The following is a 25,090-nucleotide window of genomic DNA, read 5'->3' on the forward strand; positions in this document are numbered from 1 at the left end:
GCCATTTTGTTTGTGTGCGGGGAGCGGGGCGCTACGCGCAGAGGGGCGGCTGGGGGCTGAGGGGCGGCGGCGGTGCGGGGAGGCGCCGGGCGCTTGTGCCGGTTCGAGGCGGTGTGGGCAGCCGGGCGGGCGCCTCCCGCACCCTCCGCGGCCATGTACATCAAGCAGGTAAGGCTGTGGCGTTCAAAACGCCCGCCAGGGCCTGGCTCGGGCGCTGCGGGCTCTACCCTTGCCGCTTCGCTCGGTGCCGGGGACGGGCTGGGCCCGGGACCGGCCTGAGGGCTCCTTGGGGACCCTGCGGCCGGGCAGCATCGGTGTGCCGGCCCTGCGGGCGGCCTCGGGCCGTGGGCTTGCACCCACCCCGGGCACGGACACGAAAGGCTGTCAGGAGTCCTTCAGCCATTAGCTCTTTATTTTTTAAAATCTGCTGTGGGTGCACTGAGAAAATGTGGCTGAATTCCAAGTGCTTCTCTGCCCCTTCCCCTGGGAGGAACAATAGTTACTCCTTGAACTGGGGAGGAGCCCTGGACCCCCGGGCATGGACCACTTTACCTGTGTGCATCAGCCTTGAAGAGCCATCTGCAGCTAAAGTTCAGATAACAAGAACGTTCTCACGTGTACCTTTTCTACTTTGTAAGGTTATGGTTACAGCTAAGGTTACTGTAGTTGGTAGATACCTGCACTAATACGTAACGTTGCATATCATGGTTGACTTTTTTGGCCGATTACTTACTGCTACTATACGTATCTATCTATCTGTATATATATTCATTTAAATTAACATTTTTTTAAATGAACACTAGGTATATGATACACGTTGTTTTAAAGACTTTGAATAAGAATTCTTGTTCTACAGACTTAAACTGCAAAGAAGTAAACAGTAGTGAAAGTACCTAGAGTTGTAGTAAGAAGTCCAAGTTAAGTCAAAGCAGGGGAAAGGAATTTCATTGGGAGGGAGAATTTTAGGTGGCCTGTTAGCAAGTGTCCTAGCAGCCATAGAAGAGATGTATAACAACGTGTTGAGTGTGAAGCCATTGAGGGGTGACTTTGCCAATAACCCTTATCTTACTGCTTCCCAACATCATTGGCTCTAAAGATTCAAGTGATTGAGGTCTCAAAGTGAGGCTATGCAAGGCAGTGAGGAAGTTCTGAGACTTCAGGATGTGTAGGGTGGATAAAGTGAGAAGCTATCTAGAAAAAAAGCTGTGTAGTAGGGGAAAATGATATTCAGAGCCCACCTGTATTTGAAGTGTTGCCTGGGTATGTGGGTGGGAAAAGTTTGTACCTCTGTAGTAACGTCCAAGAAATAATGATGGGTGGTTTTTAGCTCTTTGTAGAGGCTTTCAAGTTTTTATGAGAATAAAGATGAATTATTCCAGTTGGGGCATTTTTATGGTAGTATAGGAGAAGCTGGAAAAATACTAGAGACCAAACTTTTGCTCATTCTGTTTTTCCCTGAAGTTTGGTGAACTGGTAAGCAACATCATTTACAAACTTTTAATTTTATTTTTAGTTATAAACCAGAATGAGTGAATGTAGTTGCTTTGGCCTAGACCGGGCCCAGATCTGAATAGGATTTTCTGTGGCTGCTTTCCTTGTTGAAAGCCATAAGGCAGAGCTTACTCTTGTGAAAATGTCCTGTTCGGTAGATGGGATGGACTGGTTTTCGTAGGGTGAGGGGTTGGGTCCCATGTTAACAGATGCTGTGATTGGGAAGTCTTCACCTAGTACATCGTCTTCAACTTGCTTTCTGTAGTTTGATCCATTAAATTCTGAAATCCTTAGTTGCTTCCAATGCAGCTACTTCAGATTTAGATCTGAATGCAATGCATGTACAAAATTTCACTTTGCTTTCTAAACTGCAGCAGTTACACTGTTGAGAAATACCTTCTAACATATCCTGCTGTCTTCCCAACAACTAATTCCTCCTTTGTATTAGTTATGATGATGAAACATCGATGGCATTGTTTTTAACAATATCTTGCTTCTGGTGGGAAAAAGCTGGGGGAAAGGCATAAGAGATTAAATGTCAGTTCTGGTTCTTCTGTAAAGGTTATTGCTAAAAGATCAGCAAGTGTCAAAACTTTTCAGGTGTTTGGTGTCTTTCTGATGTCTTATTGAGCAGAAGAAAGCCTGCGTATAGTCTTCTAGCACAGCTTTTGATGTTTGGGAAGGGTTAATTAATGCTGAGTTGTGCTGGAAGCTGGATCAGTTTTGCTGCTATGGGGGATCGAAGTAGAGATGCTGACACTGCACTGTGTATATCTGGACTGACAAACTCAAATCACTACTAGAATGGTTGAAATTTAATGTGCTTCTAGATCCCTGCTTGCTGTGTAGCTCCCTGGCTAAATTGGTTGTGTAGGTCGTATATGTTTATTTAGGAAGTGAATTACCCAGAACCAAGACTTCTTTGTTTTACTTTTCTGTCTTTAGGCACAATAAAACAAAGATAAGACTGTCTTGCGTATGAAATAGGGAGAATCCGATATAGTGTTTACAGTCTCTAATTCCCGTACTTGAAGAACTTGCAGGTAGAGTTCTTATGCTGTATGTGGATAGTGTTATAAAATTAACTGTAAATCTGGCCCTGGTACAATAAGTACTTGATATGCTGGGGGTTTCTTTCCTGTATGTGATATTTGATCCAAATACATTTTCTTGTGTAGTTTCAGACTGTTACAAAAATACTCTTAGAACTCTTTTATTTGCTGCGCTTTGACCTAGATAGGTGCCAGCATCTCCTAGGGACAGGTTTTTTTTTTCCTACATCATAAAGTAATATTTAGGTGAGGGACAAGTCTTCTGTTGCAAGATGCTGATCTGGAGCTGGAAAGTTAAAGGGGAGGCCAGGGAAAGGGAGAGGAATCAAGTGTATTATCAATATTGATGTAAACATTCTGAAATCTTGTAGTTTTAAAAGTCCTTAAGAACAGAAGTAAGTCTCTCATTTTTCTCGTTAGGTAATCATTCAAGGCTTCCGAAGCTACAGGGACCAAACCATTGTGGATCCATTCAGCTCAAAGCATAATGTCATTGGTAAGTTCTGATGCCTCTCTTCTAACATTAACTCAAGTTGTACTGCTGTTTCAGATGATGATCAAATTAGTCCCTAACAGTTTTAAATATTCTTCCCACCTTGATTAATTTATTTATATTTTCTGTATTGGAAACTTGTTTACATTTATCTGTAGTCTGTCACAAGGAGGGTTCAATTTACAGCAAAGAATTCAAGCATTCAGTTTTTGCTGTGGCAACAGTATAGGTCTTTAGTAACTGAGTGAATCGTTCATTCAGGCATATACAGTCCTCTTGTAAAGGCTGTATTTGCTAGGACCAAGAGCAGAGACCTTGTATGGGATACTTTTTTTGTGTGTATGTGTGATAATTTTTAAGCAAGCACACTAGCTACCATAAACTGCTGAAGAGAAAAAACAGTAAAGATAATCTTTTTTCCAGCTTTGGATGGTTGAATTTCTGCAACGTGGATCTTCAAAAAGTGTGACGCAAGCTTCAAAATGTTTTTTTTATATAGTATCTAATTTAAGAGCATGTTGTTCTGCTCGATTCTCATGTCTCTTCCTATTTTTGTACATGGACGTCTGCTCCTGCTTTCTCATTTTTACTGAATTTAGTGATTGTGCAGCAACTTTGATTCTGCTGACCCAATAAAAAAGTTAATTTTGGACATAGAAATGTAGTAGGTAGGCTTTGCTCTGAGAACTGGTAAACTAGATATGACTTGAATAGCGTGTTGTATTAAGTAATGTTACTTCAGCAGGAGCTAAAACTTAATTCAGATAGGATGAAGTTTTTTCTTAAAAAAAAGGGGGGGAGGAGTGCTGGAGAATCTAGCTCTTCACTATTGCTTGACTTAAAAAAAAAAAAAAAAAAAAAAAAGGCAAATAATTTTGTGGAAGAGGTGAATCCAGAGGGCTTTGGAGGCAGTGTGGTAGTTAATGCAGAGGTCATGCAGGCAGGAAGGGATGAAAAGCCTAGGATGCTTGTTGCTGGAAGGCGAGTGGTTTTGAAGTTGATACAGTAGATGCCGATACTGACCCTTGCTAAAGCACTTCAGAATGTGTTTGAAACTTTTGCTTTGAAATATAAATGGTACTTCCAATCTTTTAAAAACAAAATGTTGCTGAATTAGCAAGTGGGGAATGCCTAACCCAACCCAAGTCAACCTGAGTGTGCAAGAATGTAATTTTTCTTGTTAAATATAAAAGATTGATGTTGGGACCAGCATCTACTGGTTGATTCCACCAGGAAACCAGTATTAAAAAAATAAAAGGATGGGGTTACATAGGATTGGTTTAACCATTATTCTACTTGTATAGAATAGTGTTGTAATTTGTCATTTGAATGGGGAAAGGATTGCTCAGTCCTGTTTGTAGAGAGTAACAAAGTGATCCATCTACTAAATTTATCTCATTCCCTTGAGATTTCTGTTTTGTTTGGGTTCTGTTCTTGAATTTTTATGTGCAAAATTTAACATATGTTGCCACGTTAATTGATTTCAGTTTGTAGTAATAAACTTTGTGTTTTAATCTTCAGTGGGAAGAAATGGATCTGGAAAAAGCAACTTCTTTTATGGTAAGGATGAACTTTATGTAATATCATTGGGATGGTGGTGATACAAGGGTGTTTGTGTTTTTTTCTTTTTCCATAAATTGGTTTACCATATGTTCTTCCTTAACAAGGAGTGGCATGATAGCGAGTCAGAAGGACATATGGTTCTCTCCCTGACAGAATAACAGAACAAAATTTGAAATATTTTACTGTGTTCAGTTAGAAAGAAGACTAGAAACTTTTTATGTTTAATGCTACCTTACTAAAGGAGATCAGCCTTATCTGTAAAGCCATACATAATTGTAACACAGGACAGGGGAAGAGAAGAGGGCAAGATAACCTAGGCCCGGAGGATGTGCCTGTAAAGAATAGGTGCGGAACTCAAGGTACATCTTTGGATACGTCAATGACTTAGTTTAGTATACATGGCTAAGTTGGAACAACAAGACAAGAAAGAAGGAGATGGTTGGAGCGAGCACAAGAACTGGGTTCAAGCAGCAAACATAGTGAGGAAGACTGCTGACGACCACCAGTGGAAACATGCGCATATGTCAGGAACGTTTCCATATTTTAATAAATTATGGGAAATAGTATGAATGTGAGAATTATTTCTCGGAAACCTGATATGTATGTTTTGATTGATTATATAACCCCTGTAGCCTGGACAGTTCAGGTAGAGCGATCCCCCATGCATCCGGCGCCACAATTTAAAAAGGCCTGCTTTCTAAAACTCCAAATTGAATCTTAGAGAGTTTCTTTGACCAGCCTTTATGGTACCAGCAGATAGATCATTATATGACAGTGATGAAAAGAAAGATCTTAATGCACTTACTAGTTACCTTCAGGTTTATCATCACTATTCAGTTTCTCTTAAGAGTCTTCTAAGATTTTTTTTAAATGGCAAAAAAGTATTTACGGGAGGAAAATGCTTCTAAGCATCACCACCTTGAAAACTGATTGTAATATTTGCAGTTTAGTGTTTTTACCCAGGCTTGTGTACTATGTATTTGTAGAGAAAAGCATGTGAATCCTAGGTCGTTCAGCATTGTTAATTGCTTATGCAATGAACTAGTATGATGGCGACAATTAAATTTCTTCTGAGAAATTCTAGTGTACAGCAGGCTGAGTGTTAAGGTTTTTTTTTTTTTTTGTGAAAAGAACACCAAGATAGTAGTAGTGGTATGACACTAATGCACAATGGTTTGTTTTACATTAGGAACTGCTGCATCTCTCTCTAAAGGACAGAACAAATCCTCTGTTTTTTTTATTACAGCAATTCAGTTTGTCCTCAGTGATGAGTTCAGTCATCTTCGCCCAGAGCAGAGGTTGGCTTTGTTGCATGTAAGTGAGGTGTATGATAATAAGACATCAGAACAAATGCATTATATATATATAAATGCTATTTATATATTGGTAGTTAATGCATGCCTGTGGATATCTATCCAAGATTTTCAGAACTAAAAATATATATACAGGAACTTACATAGATGCTCTCCTTTTGTAGGAAGGTACGGGCCCTCGTGTTATTTCAGCTTTTGTGGAAATTATATTTGACAATTCAGACAACAGATTACCGGTAAGTCAAATGCTTCAGAAATAGATGATTATTTTGGACTCCAGTTCTCAGTATTATTAAAAATAGTATGGGAGCTGCTTTTGATTTTTTCCTGTAAAAAGTGCAGTAAACATTTGGATTAGTTATACCTACTGCAAACAGTTAAATTTACTTGTCTTTCTTTTCTTAAGATTGATAAAGAGGAAGTCTCACTTCGCAGAGTCATTGGAGCCAAGAAGGACCAATATTTCTTAGACAAGAAAATGGTGACGTAGGTGGTACTTTTCCTTAGCTGAATGAGCTGAGCAGTATTTCTGTAAAATTACATAGTCATAGTAAACACTTGGATCTCTAGTCTGAAACAATTTCTCATGAGTTCTATGAGCAATACTGATTTAGTTGTGTAATACAGAGTACTAGTAGTTTGACATTAAGGACATCAGTCCTTGTGTAATAGACAGCAGACTTCTTTGAATTACATTTTAATCCGTTCATTAATATCCTGTTTAACTGCTTATATAGTATTTTTCAGGCCTGTCTTTTTCTTATTTTTTTAAAATAAGAGCCACTAGACTTAAGGTTGTTTCTTATCCTTCTGTATGATACATACCTGTATTTGCCACCTCTGTGCTGCGAGGTGTTTGTTTCTTCATCTTTTTTTCCAAAGCTGTAGGATTTTAGCTGGTTTCCTTTTCTTTCCCTATTTCACTTTAGAATTAGGTATTATCTTACAGTTTTTTGAAAAGAGCATGCATTGCATACAGTGATCATAGTATGTGATACATTGTTGTGATACTTCACTGTCACTTTTGCTGTGTTTTTAATAAATTCACAATAATGTTTCAGGAAAAATGATGTAATGAATCTTCTGGAAAGTGCTGGATTTTCTCGCAGTAACCCGTACTATATTGTCAAACAAGGAAAGGTAAGATTCGTTTTCAGAAAGTGAAAGAAATTACTATCAAAAATACTATGTATCCTGGTTGGCAAATGTTAGTTATTACAGCAGTAAACCAAAACTTAAATCTGTTTTAGTTTGAAACAATTCTTGTAGATGCATCATTGCAGGTGTTGGAGTAGTGCATGTTGACTTTAAAATTAAAAAAAATGCTTTAATGCAGTTAATGTTGATATTTAGAAATGATACAATCACCTTTGCAATTGCATGCAAAATAAACTTAATTCATATGACTATTTTGGTTTAAATTAATGCATTTCCGGGCTTCAAGATGAGATGCTGACTGTAGAAAACTGTTTATTAAGCTAAAACCACTATGAATAGTGGATGAATGGAAATGTTTGGAACTGGAAAGGGCTCACAGTGTGACCTGTGTTAATGGCACCCAGATTAGATGTCTTTCAGGACCCAAGAGTGTAGCAAAGAATATCAGATCTAGAGACAAAGGACAGGAATGACTTCTAATGGCTCATATCAGTGGGACTTGATGGAGACACTGATTATATCCAGCTCCAAGAGATTACTGAAAAGCCTACTCAAAAGGGGAATACAGGAGACTTTGAGGAAGACTGGATGGCAAAAACGCTGACCCAGTACAGCCTCTCAAATGTTTAGTAACAAATCCTTCAACACGGCTGAATGTATATTTTAAAAAAATGATAGCCTTCCGCTGGAAAATCGCTGTTTTGTAGTGGAGATTGGTGCCTGTGACACTTAGAGCAAGCACAAAGTCAAAATACTAGTATTAGATTTTAGCATAATGCAAATTGGAAACAGTTAACTACTTTTGAAATAATGCAACTTCTCAAACTGTATTAAAGGAAAATGAGTTCTACCTTAGCTTTGTGTGTTTTGGCTGTAATGAGTGTTCCTTGAACTGAATTGTTTTAACATTTAACAGCCTCTCCCCCTTCCTGTTTTAAGTGTAATGTTTTTAGTGTGTTTTTTTATGGAGGTGCTTAAACTAGCTGATTTAGTAGCAGGAATAAAGGTGGCCCGAACTTTAGCTCTTCTAAATATGTTTTTGAGGTGGTAAAAGTTTTTGTGGTTTACATAACATAGGAGCTCCTGAGTTCTATTAAGAACTGGTAGCATTTGAAAAATAACAAAATGAATTACAAACGGGATACTAGCAATTCTGAAGTAATTTCCTTTTAAGGAAAGCAGCATGGTAGAGATCTTCCCAAAACCTTATGCAAGCAGGCACAGCAAAAAAACAAAGTACAATCTTTGATCTGTTGTACTAAGCCATATCTCTAGAGCAGGATATTGAAATTACAGATCTTGAATTTTCAGATCAACCAGATGGCCACAGCTCCTGACTCTCAAAGACTGAAGTTACTAAGAGAAGTAGCTGGTACCAGAGTGTATGATGAACGTAAAGAAGAGAGTATTTCACTAATGAAAGAAACAGGTAAAAATCTTCTGGACACTGGTTCTCCTTTGTTCTCATAACTGCTGACAAATAGTCAATCACTGGAGGAGGATGAAGTGTTTAACTGAACTTCTGTCTTGTGTTTTCTAAAGAGGGTAAGCGAGAGAAGATCAATGAGTTGTTGAAATACATTGAAGAACGACTTCATACCCTTGAGGAGGAGAAAGAAGAGTTGGCTCAGTACCAGAAATGGGATAAAATGAGGAGAGCATTAGAATATACAATTTATAATCAGGAGCTTAATGAAACCCGAGCTAAGCTTGATGAGGTAAAATATATTCTCTATTACAAAATTTAATGTGAGCTGTTTTGCTTTTTGCTGATACCTACTTATGTTCCTCAATAAAATCCTGTCCATGTCCTTTGCTAATTAAGCAAATTATGCTTGTCTTTATGAAACCAGAAGTTTACTAAAACAGTTTTGATAATTAAGCTACTTTCTCTGCAGCTTTCTGCCAAAAGAGAGACAAGTGGAGAGAAGTCCAGGCAGCTGAGAGATGCACAGCAAGATGCTAGAGATAAAATGGAGGTAAAAATACTTAAAATGAGGGATGTCTTTTTCCTTTCTGTTAGATTGCTTTATTTTTATTGTGTGTATTTTTCTTGTATGTGAACATTTTATCTAAGTCTGAATTTAGACACAGACTCCAGAGTTATTTGACTCCAAATGAAAAGAGCTCTTACGCTCAGAGCTTGAACCAATAAAATTAAAAGTTAATTTCTAACCTATGCGTTCATCCTGCCTGGAAATGGGAGTAATTTATTGTATTTCTTGGTGTATCTTGATCTACGTAATGCTCGTGACTTAGATACTAAAATGTGCATACAGTGTTTAAAATTCTGCATACTTAAATTTGCATAGGAAATAGAACGGCAAGTTCGTGAGCTGAAGACAAAGATTTCTGCAATGAAAGAAGAGAAAGAACAACTTAGTGCTGAAAGACAGGAGCAGATTAAACAGAGGACTAAACTAGAGCTTAAGGCTAAAGACCTGCAGGATGAATTAGCTGGCAACAGTGAACAAAGGGTACGTAACTATGAGTGATAAAAGGTGGTTGGTGCAAGGTAGTATATCTGTACCTTGAAGACATTTCAGCTCTAAATTCTAAGTTTTGTTTTTCAGCTGTAGCTTTTCATTACTCTGTAAGCTTTGCAGAACAGGTATCTTAAGTTTTTGGCATGTCTTAGTCCTAATTGTAACTGAATTCACTTAAGCGTTGAAACAATGTAGTATCAGATAATTGTAAGACTGTAAAACTCCATTGCTTGAAGTATTCTTCAGTATTACATATTTTTCTAATGATACAGAGTGTTTGATACTACCTCACTTTAAATACGCTTTGTTTCACTTTCAGAAAAGACTGTTAAAAGAGAGGCAAAAGCTTCTTGAGAAAATTGAGGAGAAACAGAAAGAACTAGCAGAAACGGAGCCAAAATTCAACAGTGTAAAAGAAAAAGAAGAGAGAGGAATTGCTAGGTCTGTGGTGCTCTATAATGGGAACTCAAAGCATTTTAGAAAGAACCAAGATAACTAGCAGAACAGCCACGTGTGTGATATGTTCAGAGTTGTACTTAGTATTTCAGAAAGGGGTGTCTGTATGTCCTCCTGTAAATAAGCCTCCTTTAGTGTTGGGTGTTAAGGTTGGGGGAAGTGAGTATTCAGTGAACTTAATTTTCAGTCTTCACCATTTTGTGGAATTTTATGGGCTTACTGTTTATGAAGTTTTTTTGGGTGGTTTTATTGTTTATAGTGTGATCCTTCTCTTTTTGTTACTGATTTGGTGCTTAATCTTTAGAGCATGGTTTGACAGTTCTGGAAATTTCTTATGGTAATTCTCAGTGCTTTTTCTTCATATATTCAAGAGTTCTTCATAATACAGCATGTGTTCCTCTTCTCAAAATAGACTTGCACAGGCTACGCAGGAAAGAACAGATCTTTATGCAAAACAAGGTCGGGGAAGCCAGTTCACATCCAAAGAAGAAAGGGATAAGTGGATAAAGAAAGAACTGAAGTCTCTAGATCAAGCCATCAATGACAAGAAGCGGCAGATTGCAGCTATACACAAGGATTTGGAGGATACAGAGGCAAATAAGGAGAAAAATTTGGAACAGTATAGTGTAAGTATAACTATAATGAATACAGGATTTTCTGATGGGGTGTAGTCTTTTAAAAAATCTGTTTTTGGAAATGCCTGCAGATAAACTCTGAAATCCCCTCAACACTGCCTCAAACTTTGTTTATATTTACTTTTTTGTTGTTGTTGTTTTTTTTCCAAAAAGGTGTTTGGACTAAGTTTTTCTGAAAGAGACATAATCTGCTTTGCCCTTGTTTATGATGAATGTGGCCATTCCATGTGGATAACAATTTGTTATGTTTTTATAGAGGTGAATGTTGGGTGCTTTCCCTCTCTTCAGGGAAGGCAAGAGAACAGTATCTTTCAAACTCTGCTGCCAATGCTTTCTTTACCTTTGTACCACAACTGCAGCTGGTTAGCGGTTGGATCCCTATCAGTGGCAGAAGGTTAAGCTTTCAGTATTATTTGCATAACTTTTAGATTTTAGTTCCCGTGCATTCAGAAACAGCTCTAACTTCACATACAGCAGTGCACTCCAAAAACATCACTTTTGCTAGGAGCTGTAGGAGTAAAACTTGGGGTAATCTTTCACTTAGGGTAGAAGAGCTAATGCTGTTACCCTGCGTGTGCTGATGGACAACATTTGTTGTCTTTGTGTAATATATCTACTGAAATCAAGGATCAGTCTGGGGAAAAAATCTAGGAATGCAATTTAAAAAGAATGGTGTTCTGGTAAAATAGCTGATGTAGGCCTCACCCATGTAGCGTAAGTAATGATTCTGAGTTGATTTTTGAAACAAGTAACATTTACCACGGACTGTGATGTTGTTGTATGGCTCGATAGGAATTATTAGATAGAACTGAAAATGTTAAATTTGATTCCTTTAATTAAAATATCTCACCTTTCTTCTCCTGAAGGAAGGTTGATTTATGCTTAAGGTAAAGGAGTTACATAAGGTGTCTTGGGTGAAACTCCATGGGGAACTTGCAAAGTTGGGTTGGAAAAACTTCTGTTACTTGAGAGAGTAGCTGGTCCTCCTGGATGTAGATAACTGAAAATGTAATCTGAATGCTAGCCCCGAGCTGCTTTGAGAATGGCAGGTGTTACAATGAGGAAGGGGAGAGGTCCGTGCATTTGCTTCAACAGCATGCTTTTGATAGCAGCTGTGATAAAGCGCAAATACTGCTGGAAAGCAGGCTAAAATTTGGACTAATAGCAGTATGGCATGATACACAAGACTGGTGTGTATGTTCTTATCAGACGTGTTACTTCAGAACATGGCACACTGGTTGTTTATGATAGTTACTATTTTGATATAGTTTCTTACAGTGACCTAGTGAGCTGTGCCTCCTTTGCAGTCTGATCACTTCAACTTGCTACTGCTTCCTTCCTGCCAAAGATGCTTTTATTCTTAGTGCTTTTATAGTTTGTAACTATGTATTTTGTGAAAAGCTTTGTAAGAATTGTTTCTGAATTCTAAATAGTAATTCTTAGTATTGAATTTGATGGGGGATGGGGGTGGAATTTTACCTGAAAAGAGCTGTAGTTTCATAGTGATCTTTTCTTTGTGTTAGAAACTGGACCAGGATCTTAATGAAGTGAAGGCTCGTGTTGAAGAACTGGACAGAAAGTACTATGAAGTGAAAAATAAAAAGGATGAACTACAGAGCGAAAGAAAGTTAGTAATTAATTGAAATATGTCTGAACCTCACTTAATGTGAAGGACCCCAACTGTGTAGTTATTAACATGGCATGTAGGTATGTTTTTAAGTATAGCCATGTCTGAACTTCTGCACTTAGCCTTCCCATTCAATTAGCAGTCTTTAGATTAAAAAAAAAAATACAGAAAAATAATAGATTTTATTCACCTTTAAAATACTTATGCTTTATGTATGCAGTTATCTATGGAGAGAGGAGAATGCAGAGCAACAAGCTCTTGCTGCAAAGCGGGAGGACTTAGAAAAGAAACAGCAGCTTCTCAGAGCAGCAACAGGAAAGGTAAGATGCCTTGTGATAATTCCATGTGGAAGCTTTTCTTTCCCATTCTGATGGGAAAGAAAAGTCAGAGTAATTTCCTAAAGATAGCTATGATGGTAAGAATAACCAAGTAACTAAGATGGATAAATTGTATATGTAGGCTGAGTTTTTAAAATATTTCTAGCTCTAGAAGTATTTTGAAATTAGTTTTGTAAGCTTAAGATAATAGAGGAGAGGTGAGGAGACCAGGTAGAAATGGAATACTTCTCAATACTTGTGATATGTTTTTTCTTTAAAAAAAAAAAGAGAAACAGACCCTAAGATGTATGTGGTTGGTATGCTTAACTATTTAGGTATCTTACTTTAAAGCAGCAACTCCTGATTAGCAGGAGTTTGAGAAAGGTTACCTCTTTCTAGAAGTTGAAGATAAAATGGATGTGTTTTCTAGCATTTATAATTGCAGTGCAATAATGAATTATGCTTTAACAGGCCATTTTGAATGGTATAGACAGCATCAACAAGGTTTTGGAGCACTTCCGCCGAAAAGGCATAAACCAGCATGTTCTAAATGGCTATCACGGCATTGTGATGAACAACTTTGAATGTGAACCAGCTTTCTATACTTGTGTTGAAGTTACTGCGGGGAACAGGTAATTACTCTTCAGTGTTACTTACATAGATGCAGCTGCAGTGTTGCAGTCAAATCTGGTACTCCTTCCTGCTATTTTTTAATTATTTTTTTTTTTGCTCTCCTTGTAATCTCGAGCTTTGGTCCTCCTCTTGTCAAACACTGTTAGGTAGCATCATTAAAACTTCAAAAAGGAACTAAGAAGAGCTCTTCCTGTTTTAAAAACTTGGTCCTAGCCTCTCTTAAACTTGTTCCAGGGTGGGAAGGGGCCTGGGGGGAGCAGGGAGGCAAGGCCCAAGACCCATGCTCCAGAAACTTTCCAGAAGCTGTCTATGGTAGAACATTCTACAGTAAGTAATACTGATGTTTCACTGATGACGATAGGAGTTATTTCACTTATCCTTGCCCATGCGATTTTCTAGCATAGCTTTGAAGGAGCAGTTGCCAGTTTAGACACCGGAAAAAAAGGTGTGTTCAATGAGTCTTTAAGTAATATATTCCAGGAGTGTCCATTGGCACCATCTGAAGTTCTGAATTAATTAGTCTCTTTTTGTGTATGTAATCAGTCCCTGGTCCAGTTCATGCTAACACTTGTTCAAAAATTTGAAATGCTGCCCCTCATCTGAAACACCTGTGTATGTGAAAGTTTTTATTTTTTAAAGTACTTCATGGCTCTTCCTGAATCCTTTTGTCACCTGTGGTTTGGAAAAAAGCAATAATAAGCAAACTAATTCAACTTGCAAAGGAGAGATCACATTTCAGTCCTTCTGATGCTAGTCTGTCATGCACAGGGTTATAGATGTAGTCGTCTTTTCTCATGTTTGTGTACTGAGGGTTGAGACAAACTCTGTAAACTCATGCAAAGAAAGCTGAACAGTGGGTGAGTTGAAGTGGTATGGAGGATGGAGGCTAACAGTTGGACCAAAAAAGGCTGTGTACACGTTGAAACTGTGCATGTAGTGAGCTGCTTTTGTGACTGAATAGTAGAATGTAAAAATCTTCAGTGATCTTGTTCTAATAAGACTAATACCATCTGCTTACTTAATCTTAAGGCACAAAAATGAACTGGAGCAAATGCAGTGTGGCTGTACAGTTAGTGATATGTGACATTACCTGCATGCTTAATGTTCACATACAAATAAATATATTTGTGCTTCTAGCACCATAATACTTTTGCTTGTTTCTTGGACTTGTAAATTAGGTTGTTTTATCACATTGTGGATTCTGATGAAGTCAGTACAAAAATCTTAATGGAATTTAACAAAATGAACCTTCCTGGAGAAGTTACTTTCCTCCCTTTGAACAAGCTGGATGTTCGAGATACTGCTTATCCTGAAACTAATGTGAGTGTTCATTGTGAGCCTTCCTCTATTTTTTCTGTAAATACAAGCCTTTGTTGTTTGAACTGTGTGTGCCTGTTGTCCATTATATTCTTTGCTGTTGAATGTTTGCAATTAAATACTGCAACTAATGTATCACTTCCCAATATTGAAAACCCTTTGATAGCAAAACACTGTTTTTTACCAGGTATTTCTTCTTCAAAGTTGAACTTCACTTTCTGAGTACATAGGTGTTAATTAAAGGAAGAGTTTTCCTATAACCTGACAACTAATTGCACAGACTATTAAATTTTAATTCTTTAATCTGAAAGCCTGCCATGGATGAAAGGTGAATAGAATGATCGTGTCCTGTCACAGCCGTGGATACTTTCTCAAAGTTATTTGAAATGAATTGTCCTTTTATATTAAAAAAAAAAAATCTTCAGTGACAACTATTTAAAAAGTAGCTCAAACATATTTCAAGAAATGATATGCTCATATTCAAAACTTAGTGAATTAATTATTTAAATACAATGACTTCCTACAATAATCATGGTAGAGTGAGTTATTTAAAAATTGCTACTTTCATTTTTTCCTTGGATAAATGTAGGAAAAAGCAAACAAAGCAATCAGATTTCTAGTGTGTTTATTTTGGGAGGACTTTATTAGTAATAATTAACTATTAATGTTTGTAATTTGTTCCCTACAGAAAGGTCTCTTTTTGGAGTAGGATTTTTTTGTTGCCAATAAATGATACATATTAAACTTGTTTCTGTAGTAATTTAATACTTAGATGAGATTCCCAGCAGACTCATAGTTGACTTAATGCTCGAGCCCAGCTGTTGAAGACTAAAATTGCAAAATCTTGCACTTGATTTCTATACGGTGTTTGTCTTGAATGTTCAGTCAGTATGTCATCCTGTTACCTATTTCCAAAACAATCATTCACAATATTGTGCTTTGAGTTCGGGGTTTGACAGTTCTCTATATCATGATATGCAGAGCTCCAGAAGTCTTCATTCTAGAAATCTGTGAAGACAAATGTTCATCTTCAGTGATTTAGAGATACACTTAACTTTAAAGAGTAGTGTTATAAGGCAGATTGTATTGCATTTTTACTCATGATGTAGCTTTTGTTTCTAGGGCTCTTTTGAAATGTGTTTAATTAGTTGCAATATGCTTGCCATATTTATATTACTACACTCTTCTCATTAAAATCACTGTAATTTCAGGATGCCATTCCTATGATCAGTAAACTGAGATACAATCCAAGATTTGACAAAGCTTTCAAACATGTATTTGGAAAGACTCTAATTTGCCGTAGCATGGAAGTATCTACCCAGCTGGCCAGAGCTTTCACCATGGACTGTATTACTCTGGAAGGTAAATGTTGCAATTTTATAAATTACTTATTGGAAAAATGCAAGTGTTGAGGTTCATTAAGCATGGTCTATTAGTGTTGTTGAAATAAGGTTGTTTTAAATAATATACCTGACTGAGATATACAAGGCTGCACTTGGCAGAGTACTAAAAATACAGAATATCTTCACAAGTCCCTGAATTATCTTATGATCTAAAAGTTAGTAGCTATGTATTTCCATCCCGAGAATTGCAAAGCAGGTTAGGTTTATAGGCATCTTCTTTCAAGTGTAGCAGGCATGTGTTCCCTGGAATATTTCTGGTGTATTCCACCAACTTGAAATAGCTTTGAGGGTGTGAATGCATGGTTTTAATTACTGTTAAGTGCAAGGTGGACTATTCCACATGCCAGGTGCATGTTATGTTCTCTAAAATTATTTATACCTCTTGGTAATTGCCTACTCCTGGAGGGCAGATTCCATGGACTCGTATTGTTTGTCTCCCCTGCCCATAAGTCTAAGACTTTTAAAGCTGGTAGTTCTAGGCATTTACATTTTCTCCTTATAGAAACACTTTCTTGTAAGCTGCATAGTTTCTTTTTTAATTTTAAGCGTTAGCCTTTTTTAAAAAGGCAGTAATAGCAATCTATTGGTCTTGAGGAATGAAATACTTTCAGTTGAATACAAAAACACACGTTTAACTTATAATAAATGCTTTATATATTTATTTTTAACTAATGTGATCTGTGACACTGATGCATGACACTAATGCAGCATTTCTTCAGGTTGGTTGAAATGTTCCAGTTTTTCTGCAAAGTTGTATTATAAAAACTCTAAATATTATGGAGAATACATGATGTGCAATTTATAGTCTCATTCTGTTATGTTGTTTAGGTGATCAAGTCAGCCATCGTGGTGCTTTGACTGGAGGTTATTATGACACAAGAAAGTCTCGGCTAGAATTGCAAAAAGATGTTAGAAAGGCAGAAGAAGAACTTGGTGAACTTGAAGCAAAACTCAATGAAAACTTGCGTAGAAACATTGAAAATATCCTTTCTTTTTTTCTTGGGAAAGGTTGTGTGATGACTGCTTTCATTTTGCAGTTGCAGTAATGGATGAGAAACAGATTGACTTTTGTAAATGTTACGCATTAGTGGTGGCATTTGGTATGACTGCTTGTGCAGCCTGGTTCTCTGTGTTATTGTATGGATTTTAATAACAAAAGTCAAAGTAGAAACAAACAGAAACCCTGCATGTGGAAATTGGTATCACCAGTGAAAATAACAGATTCTAAAGTACATTATTTTCATTTCAGAATTGCATTTTTTTAAACTAATCATTAAATCGATGCAAATAGTTAAGAAATAGTTTTTTATACAACTGCTGTTGATAACATTTCTGTACTAGGGAAATATAACTGAAACATAGTAATTGAAGCATTGAGTGCTTCTAAGCTGTCATCCGTGACTCAGTAATACTAACTGACCTTAATACAATCAGGACTTTACCTTGCTTGCTTTGAAGAAAATAGGAGCACATGTGGATTTGATGCAGAGTGCCTGTAATGCATATTGTCCAATATTTTGCTTCTGAGAGGCTGGTCGCTGTAGGCTTCAGAACAAGGGAGCTTTGTAAATAGGTCACCGTTAATGTTTGGTCTTGGTCTTTCAAGCTTAGAGATGAGGTTAAACACTATGATGCTTTCTACTTGTTTGTTACAGTAACTACTATAACCAGGTATTCTTGTTACCTGTAGTAACCTTCACTGCCTCTTCAGACTTGTGCTATATTTTTAGTACTTGTGTCCTGAATTACATACATTACATAGCCAGCGTATGCTGGGGATGGTGGTGGAGAGCACTATACTATAATCAAGCTGAGAGTTGTTTGACAGTCCTGGTCATTTAGCCTCTTTGTATGAAAAATCAAATAGCTGTCACCTTTTTCTGGAAGCTCTTTAATGCTGTAGCATCATCTTGAGGTCTAGTATCTAGAATTTGGGGGCAGAAGTGGTTTATGCAATTTTCTGTTATTGAGGTCATTAAGTCCTTTTTGACCTGTATGACAGTTAGCATAAAAATTACTCTTTGCCTCAGATTTGAGTACGGGTTAATTGCATTGTTATATCTATAGTTATATATTTTGCAAGATCCAAGGTTTTTCTTACAAGTTTAAATGTGTCTATATTCTGAGTGCTGTGCTGGAAAAGTAACGTGAAAATCAAGCCTTACGCTTTGTTCTTGGTGTTGATAATGGTCATGAAGATATTTTTGCTGATAGTTCTTGATTTATTCTGTGCAACTGAATATTTTGATTTCTTTTGTGAGTTCAGATGAATATGGCAAAGGGAGTAAAAACTAAAGTTATTAGTAGATATGAAATGCCTTTAAGATGGAATTTTCCTTAGCCCACAGTATGGATTAATAATGAAATTGACCAGCTAATGAACCAAATGCAGCAAATTGAAACGCAGCAGAGAAAGTTCAAAGCCTCTCGAGACAGTATTTTGTCAGAAATGAAAATGCTGAAGGAGAAGAGGCAACAGTCTGAAAAGACATTTATGCCTAAGGTACAGGAAGATAATACTGAATGTCATTATAGTTTTTGTATTACTGTTTCATTGATGTGATTGATAAATTTGCATTCCTTTCTGGTTAACTTCATAATTGAAATATGAAAAGATGATTAGAGATCAGTCACAGTAAATATTTACATAAATAGAAAAGTAAAGTTCATAAATTTGTGGGCTGCTCTGAGGAATTATTCTGTCTAATGCCTGTTCCATAGCAACGCAGCTTACAGAGCTTGGAAGCAAGTTTACACGCTATGGAATCAACTAGAGAATCACTAAAAGCAGAACTGGGGACCGATTTGTTGTCTCAACTCAGTCTTGAAGATCAGAAACGTGTGGATGCTCTTAATGATGAAATTCGACAACTACAGCAAGTAAGAGGAGAAATGAAAATGTCTTGTCATTGACTGTGGTACCTTCCCAGTAAAAACTTATTTTGGTCCTTTTGTGTGAAAAGTCACTAGTGCTGAATGAGTAGTATTCTGCCAGGTGGGGGTTGGTACATCTGGAGTTCTCTCATCTGCTAAGTATATTTATATGATTTTCTTAAATGCTGGGTGAATTTTACAACATACAGTTTTGATTATTTCTACCTGCTAAAATTAGAGTGAGAATCCAGAGATGTGCAATATTCTCATATGCAGAATTCTGTGAAGAAGGGGTTTATTTTAATTTTTAACAAGGGGAAAATTAATTAAGAGTCAGTTGAGACAATGAATATACTTCCTTTTTTTTACAGGAAAACAGACAGCTTTTGAATGAGAGGATTAAACTAGAAGGCATTATCACAAGAGTTGAAACATATCTCAATGAAAATCTGAGAAAACGCTTAGACCAAGTGGAACAAGTAAGGATTTTGTTTTCAGTGCATCTTTGCAGTCTATTTTTTATTACCAGAGCTTCGATATATTAATGATTTGACAAGTATGTATTCATCTTTCTCTGTAATCGGCAGTATTTCTTGCTACCCTTAATCCAAGCTGAGTTGTGTGTTTTACTTAAATCTCATCATACTATTTGAGGAACATGTGAGATACTCACCAAAAAAATCCTGTCTATATATACTGCATATGTGTAGGCACAGTATATATAGAACAGAGCTATCATAATGATGATTTGATTGAAGTATAAAGAATTAACTATTCTCTAAAATGGTACTAAAATATTTTGAGCTACATGTAGAATAGTGGAAGATAAGCTGGTTATCTGGTTTACACTTCTGTTCTCTTCCAATGTGGAAGCTTGATGGCATTTACTTTGTTCTATAGGAACTGAATGAACTACGAGAAACAGAAGGAGGCACAGTTCTTACAGCCACAACATCAGAACTTGAGGCTATCAACAAACGAGTGAAAGATACACTGGCACGGTCAGATGGTTAGTAACACTGCTTACTCAAAGAAAAATCTCCAGTGTTTTGAAAGTTCATACATATTGTAATATGAGAAGTAATGATAAATTTTGAGTATGCTATAGTAATTGCATAATGTGCAACAGACTTTTTGGAACATGATTCTAAAGATAAATGAAGCAACATTTTGTGCAAATCAAACAAGTGAGAGTGTCTGCAATTGCACACTGTAATACCAACAAGTAGGTGTTAGTGATAACAGAATTTTGGCTCCAGGGTGTAGTGCTTATGAGGCAACCTTTGTACAAGTCATGATTTTGTACAGTTATTTTTGAATTTTGCCTTATCAGTCTAAAACTAAGTTACTATCAAATGGGAAATAGTATCTGTGAGGTTCATGCTCATTTTTGCTTGTCTAGAATTTCTAGACTTTTAACAATGACAATCTTTGTTTTTAAGCTATATACTTACGGTGGAAGAGAAGAGGGAATCTTGCCTTTTTGTCTTGAAGTTAATTTTCTGTTCATTTCATAATAGATCTTTCTTTAAATTGTTTCTTTTTCATAAACTGTTGGATGGGTAATTGCGGATTTTATGCAGAGATTTATGTGGATTTTATGTAGACTTACCACTTTGTGCTTTTCCCCAATATCTCAGATCTGGATAATTCAATTGATAAAACAGAAGCAGGAATTAAAGAGCTGCAAAAGAGCATGGAGCGCTGGAAGAACATGGAAAAGGAGCATATGGATGCCATTAACCATGACACAAAAGAACTTGAAAAAATGACTAACAGGCAAGGCATGCTCCTCAAGAAGAAGGAAGAATGCATGAAGAAAATCCGAGAACTGGGTTCACTTCCACAGGAGGCTTTTGAAAAATATCAGACTCTAAGTTTAAAGCAGGTAAGAAATGTGGTTGGTTTCATGCTATTGAGGGGGGGGAAAAGGCAAAAAATATACTGATGGAAAATACTAGTTTCACCTACATCTTGAGTGTCAAATGTGGCTAGAATTGCAAATAACTTTGTTACTGTTTTTCTATACACAGTTATTCCGCAAGCTGGAGCAGTGCAATACAGAACTGAAGAAGTACAGTCATGTTAATAAAAAAGCTTTAGACCAGTTTGTAAATTTCTCAGAGCAGAAGGAAAAACTGATAAAAAGACAAGAGGAACTGGACAGGGGCTACAAATCCATCATGGAGCTGATGAATGTGCTAGAGCTTAGGAAATATGAGGCTATTCAGCTGACTTTCAAACAGGTAACAAAATGACAACTGTAGTAGAAACTAGTTGAAATCAAATAGTCCCCATAGCTATATGAGAAGAAACATACACAAAGTGTGGCTGTTACGTAGTAATAGAAGACAGCATCGTGTAACTTGTTTTGTGGGTTTAATGCTGAAAAAAGCAAAAAGCTGGCATTTTAAGTAGCTGCTCGTGTTGACTGTTGACATTCTAGCTGCTTTTTAAACTTTTTAAATGCTTCCTTTCTGTTCACTGTGTACGGCCCTTGCTGGGGAAGGTCTGGTGATGCATTCTCTAGATTTTAGTGAAACCTTTCCTAACGCTATTAAAGGATCATAAGTGCAAAGTGTGTGAAGGCTTTTCCTACACATCATTTGCCTAACTGACATCTTATCTAAAGCTTACTGAAGTAAATCACTTATCAAACAGCTTTGGGGGTTTTCCATTTGAATTCTACCATTTTGTTGAAGGGAAAAATGGTGAAAAATGTTGTACTACAAAAGCAGTTGGCTTAGGCCATGTTTTTAGACCAAGTGTTGTGTCCTGTTAACTAGTGCTTAAGTTTGAATGTGGATCTTCCAATTTTTTAAACAAATAGTGTGAGAGCGCATGTAAAAACAGCTGTTGTTTGCACTTGATTTCATGATATAAAAACGAATGTCTCCTTGAAGGTGTCAAAAAATTTCAGTGAAGTATTCCAGAAGTTAGTCCCTGGTGGCAAGGCCACATTAGTGATGAAGAAAGGAGATGTGGAAGGCAGTCAGTCCCAGGATGAAGGCGAAGGCAGTACGGAGAGTGAAAGGGGATCTGGATCACAGAGCAGCGTTCCATCTGTAGACCAGTTCACTGGAGTTGGCATAAGGGTAAGGAGAAGTATTTGTGTTTCAATAGTGTGAGTATTCTTTTAAATGACACTTTCCCCATTTAAAAAAAAAGTAATAATTAGTGCTGTTTGTTCAGTATAATAGCAAGTGATAGTGTGGTTTAGTATTTTGAAATCCTCTTCCTGTTGCATTGTTTTCCTCTAGGTATCGTTCACAGGGAAGCAGGGTGAAATGAGAGAAATGCAGCAACTTTCAGGTGGACAGAAATCCTTAGTAGCTCTAGCCTTGATATTTGCTATCCAGAAATGTGATCCAGCTCCATTTTACTTGTTTGATGAAATTGACCAAGCCCTGGATGCTCAGCACAGAAAAGCTGTTTCAGGTAACTATCTACCTTGCACTCATCTTTTGTGAGTTTGAAATGACACATTAATCTGTCTTCTAATACTTGCTATCTCAGGTGAGAGCTGCTTTAATCACGAAGGCACACTTTCAAATATCCCAGCACATTAGAATTTAACTTTGTGCTTTCCAAAACTTTGTGGACTCAGGTTTTGGGTAGAAGCTCTGTAATGGCATTACAGCTTCTAAAGAGTCTCCTTACTATGCTTTAGCATGGTAGAAATAGTCCTGGTTTTGAAATAAAGTAGCTTGAAAAGTGAACTTCTAGCTCACCACTTTAATTTGGAAATGTGCTTTATCTGTTTTCTATTATAAAGTTTGATACCCAGTGGTTCTTGCTGAATGGTTGAATCTATCAGAGTTAAGACTGGAATTAATGATAATACTTAAATTTGGCATTGGTCCTTTCTTGACTGTTTTTCATGTTAACCAAATATTCATTTTAAATAAGGAATAGCAACCTTCTGCTTGTCTCGTATTAAGACATACCCTACTTTAGTAGAAATATGACATTTAATAAAGAATCTTATGTTCTTTTTTAGATATGATTATGGAACTCGCTGAACACGCTCAGTTTATTACAACAACTTTTAGGCCTGAACTGCTGGAGTCAGCTGACAAGTTCTATGGTGTAAAATTCAGAAACAAGGTAAACAATTTTTAGTTACGGTGTTTACTGAGAATGCTACTAACCCTTGCATTTGTGCATTACCAAAAGAGTTGGAAGGGAATCTGTCTAATAACTAGAAATGCAACACTGAAATATTACAGTCTAGTGTTGGAGTTTTCTCCTTCCAAGTTTAAATATCTGCAATCGTCTCTTCTCTTTAAAAGGAGACTATAAATTCATTGTAAGCTTATTGCTGAGTCGACTGAAGCTTTTGTAAATAAGGCTGTTTTATTCTGTAGGCAGCTACTTATAATTGTATTTCTTCTTGTTCCACCAGGTTAGTCATATTGATGTGATCACAGCAGAAATGGCCAAAGACTTTGTAGAAGATGACACCACGCATGGTTAAACAAAATTGTATTTACTGCTTGTTTGGAAGATGTGTATAGTGCGATGTTTATGCCACGGAACTGTAAATTAAAAATATGAAGCATTTAGTCCTTGTTTAAAACAGTTTTTGAACATACGTTTTAACCAAGACCCCAGAAGGCTTAGTTTCAAAGGAGCTAGAGTATCCATTTTGTCCCTGTTGCTGTATTTTATAAGATAATTGTTAATGTTACCTTTATACAGTACCTGTAGTTTACAAAACTTTCTCTTCCCTGAAATCTTTTGTAAAGTGGCTGTTGCTGTTTTAAAGCTTTCTAGAAAGTGCTAGCTCTTCCTTCCTAAGTATAACTTTATCATTTATACTGCCTCACCTGTTTTTTTTAATGCCTTCAATTAAAATGATGGGTTTTATTGCTGTAACTTGTATGCCAAGTGTATGGTGTATGTCGTCTGTCTTCATAGAATTCTGCTGAGACAAAGTAAATACTGTTGGTCATATTGGAGCTGTTCATTTCAGAAGTACAAGCCAAAACCTTTTTTTCAGGTGATCTGTACTTCTTCCATTTTCTTCACACTGCAAGTGCCAGCAGAAACTCACCCCTGATCTTTGTTCAAATTCATAGTGTTCTGGTTATTGAACTGAAAAAGCTCAGTATCAGAAGATATTGAAGTCTGAAAAGACCCTAGAATAATACCAAGACACTGCTCCACCCCATTCTTTCATCCCTGTAACAGTTCTTCCACATTCTGTCAACCTGAAGGACCAGCATAACCTGAGCTAGCCTGTCAGTCCCAAATCAAACCAAGAGACTTCTGACAAAGGGTTGTTGTATAACTTGCTGTGCTGTTCTGGAAAACTTGAGGCTTTTCTGTGAGCCATGTATTTCTTATTTAAAATTACCAAGTACTTGTACTGGGGAAAAGTTGCAATAACATAGCTCTATTCACATATAAATAAAATACCTTGAATGGCATATAAATAGTACACTGAGGAACTGTGAACTTGTAATACTGCACTTACTCTGTAGGGCACTTCAGTGAAACAGAAGACTAAAGCTGTCTGATAGGTTTTCATCAGCTGCTTGGTGTCCCTGCTGCCCACTGAGAACCAGTTGATGCTGCTTCCTCTACATGAAGTGCAGGAGAGGAGTGTGTGAACTGAATGCAAGTTTCCGGAGCTGGAAAGCATATACTTACACTACAAAGCAGGGTAAGAGTAGAAAAGTTGGTGTGGAGTAACTTCTCCCTGGGACTGATAATCCAGTAGGAAATCACTACTGGCAGTAAATTTCAGAAGCCAGAAGGTGGAGTAGATTGTACCTGACACAGGATCTAGGGAAAGCTTTGCTGTGGAATCATTAGCTGCATAGTAGATACCTTCCAGTGAAAAGAGGATAGAGGGTACAAAACCTGAAACAAACTCTTGAAGCCAAAGTAACTTTTACCCAGCCTCCTTATGCTTTTAGCATATAACTGGGCTTCTGTTTGATAACCCTGAAGAATTTGAAATTAATCCTCAATGTAGAGAGCTCTTACTATGTGTTTATATTGATTACAGAACAGAGCATTCTTAAATGTGCTTGCAGGTGAAACAAGTGAACTCAAAATCTTGAGCGGTACTTAAAGAGGCAGGTCAAACAGATTTTTAACTAAAGTTAGTGATTGCATGCTATTTTGTCTATTGCATGTGCCTATATGTTAAATACCTGTGACCTATGACCAGCAGGTACAGAACTTTCCTGTGGTGGTAGCAGGCTGCTCTCTCTTGTTAGGCTTGCCAGTGCAATGGCTTGACAGTTGTTTGAATTTTGGAA

At 37.0% G+C, this 25,090-nt stretch overlaps 1 protein-coding gene across 1 annotated transcript; it reads left to right on the plus strand.

Moving 5' to 3' along the window:
- Window positions 1-23,774, plus strand: SMC3 (structural maintenance of chromosomes 3). The gene is made up of 29 exons (XM_035330370.1): window positions 1-168; window positions 2,964-3,039; window positions 4,558-4,596; window positions 5,846-5,913; window positions 6,077-6,148; window positions 6,319-6,398; window positions 6,974-7,052; window positions 8,382-8,499; window positions 8,613-8,788; window positions 8,969-9,049; window positions 9,383-9,547; window positions 9,876-9,997; window positions 10,425-10,638; window positions 12,171-12,274; window positions 12,495-12,594; window positions 13,063-13,223; window positions 14,403-14,544; window positions 15,753-15,903; window positions 16,773-16,925; window positions 18,296-18,447; window positions 18,666-18,824; window positions 19,190-19,297; window positions 19,719-19,827; window positions 20,459-20,706; window positions 20,852-21,064; window positions 21,722-21,913; window positions 22,079-22,256; window positions 22,819-22,925; window positions 23,224-23,774. Exons 1-29 carry the CDS (start codon window positions 154-156, stop codon window positions 23,293-23,295), a joined length of 3,654 nt encoding a protein of 1,217 aa, XP_035186261.1. The 5' UTR covers window positions 1-153; the 3' UTR covers window positions 23,296-23,774.
- Window positions 23,775-25,090: the final 1,316 nt, after the last annotated feature.

Source organism: Oxyura jamaicensis, chromosome 6, assembly GCF_011077185.1.
Source record: "Oxyura jamaicensis isolate SHBP4307 breed ruddy duck chromosome 6, BPBGC_Ojam_1.0, whole genome shotgun sequence".
NCBI classification, from domain to species: Eukaryota; Metazoa; Chordata; class Aves; order Anseriformes; family Anatidae; genus Oxyura; species Oxyura jamaicensis.

Coding starts and splice junctions, on each gene's coding strand:
- SMC3 (XM_035330370.1), top strand. Junction 9,998..10,424: donor GAAGAGAGAGGAATTGCTAG/GTCTGTGGTGCT, acceptor TTCTCAAAATAG/ACTTGCACAGGCTACGCAGG. Junction 14,545..15,752: donor CTGCTTATCCTGAAACTAAT/GTGAGTGTTCAT, acceptor CTGTAATTTCAG/GATGCCATTCCTATGATCAG.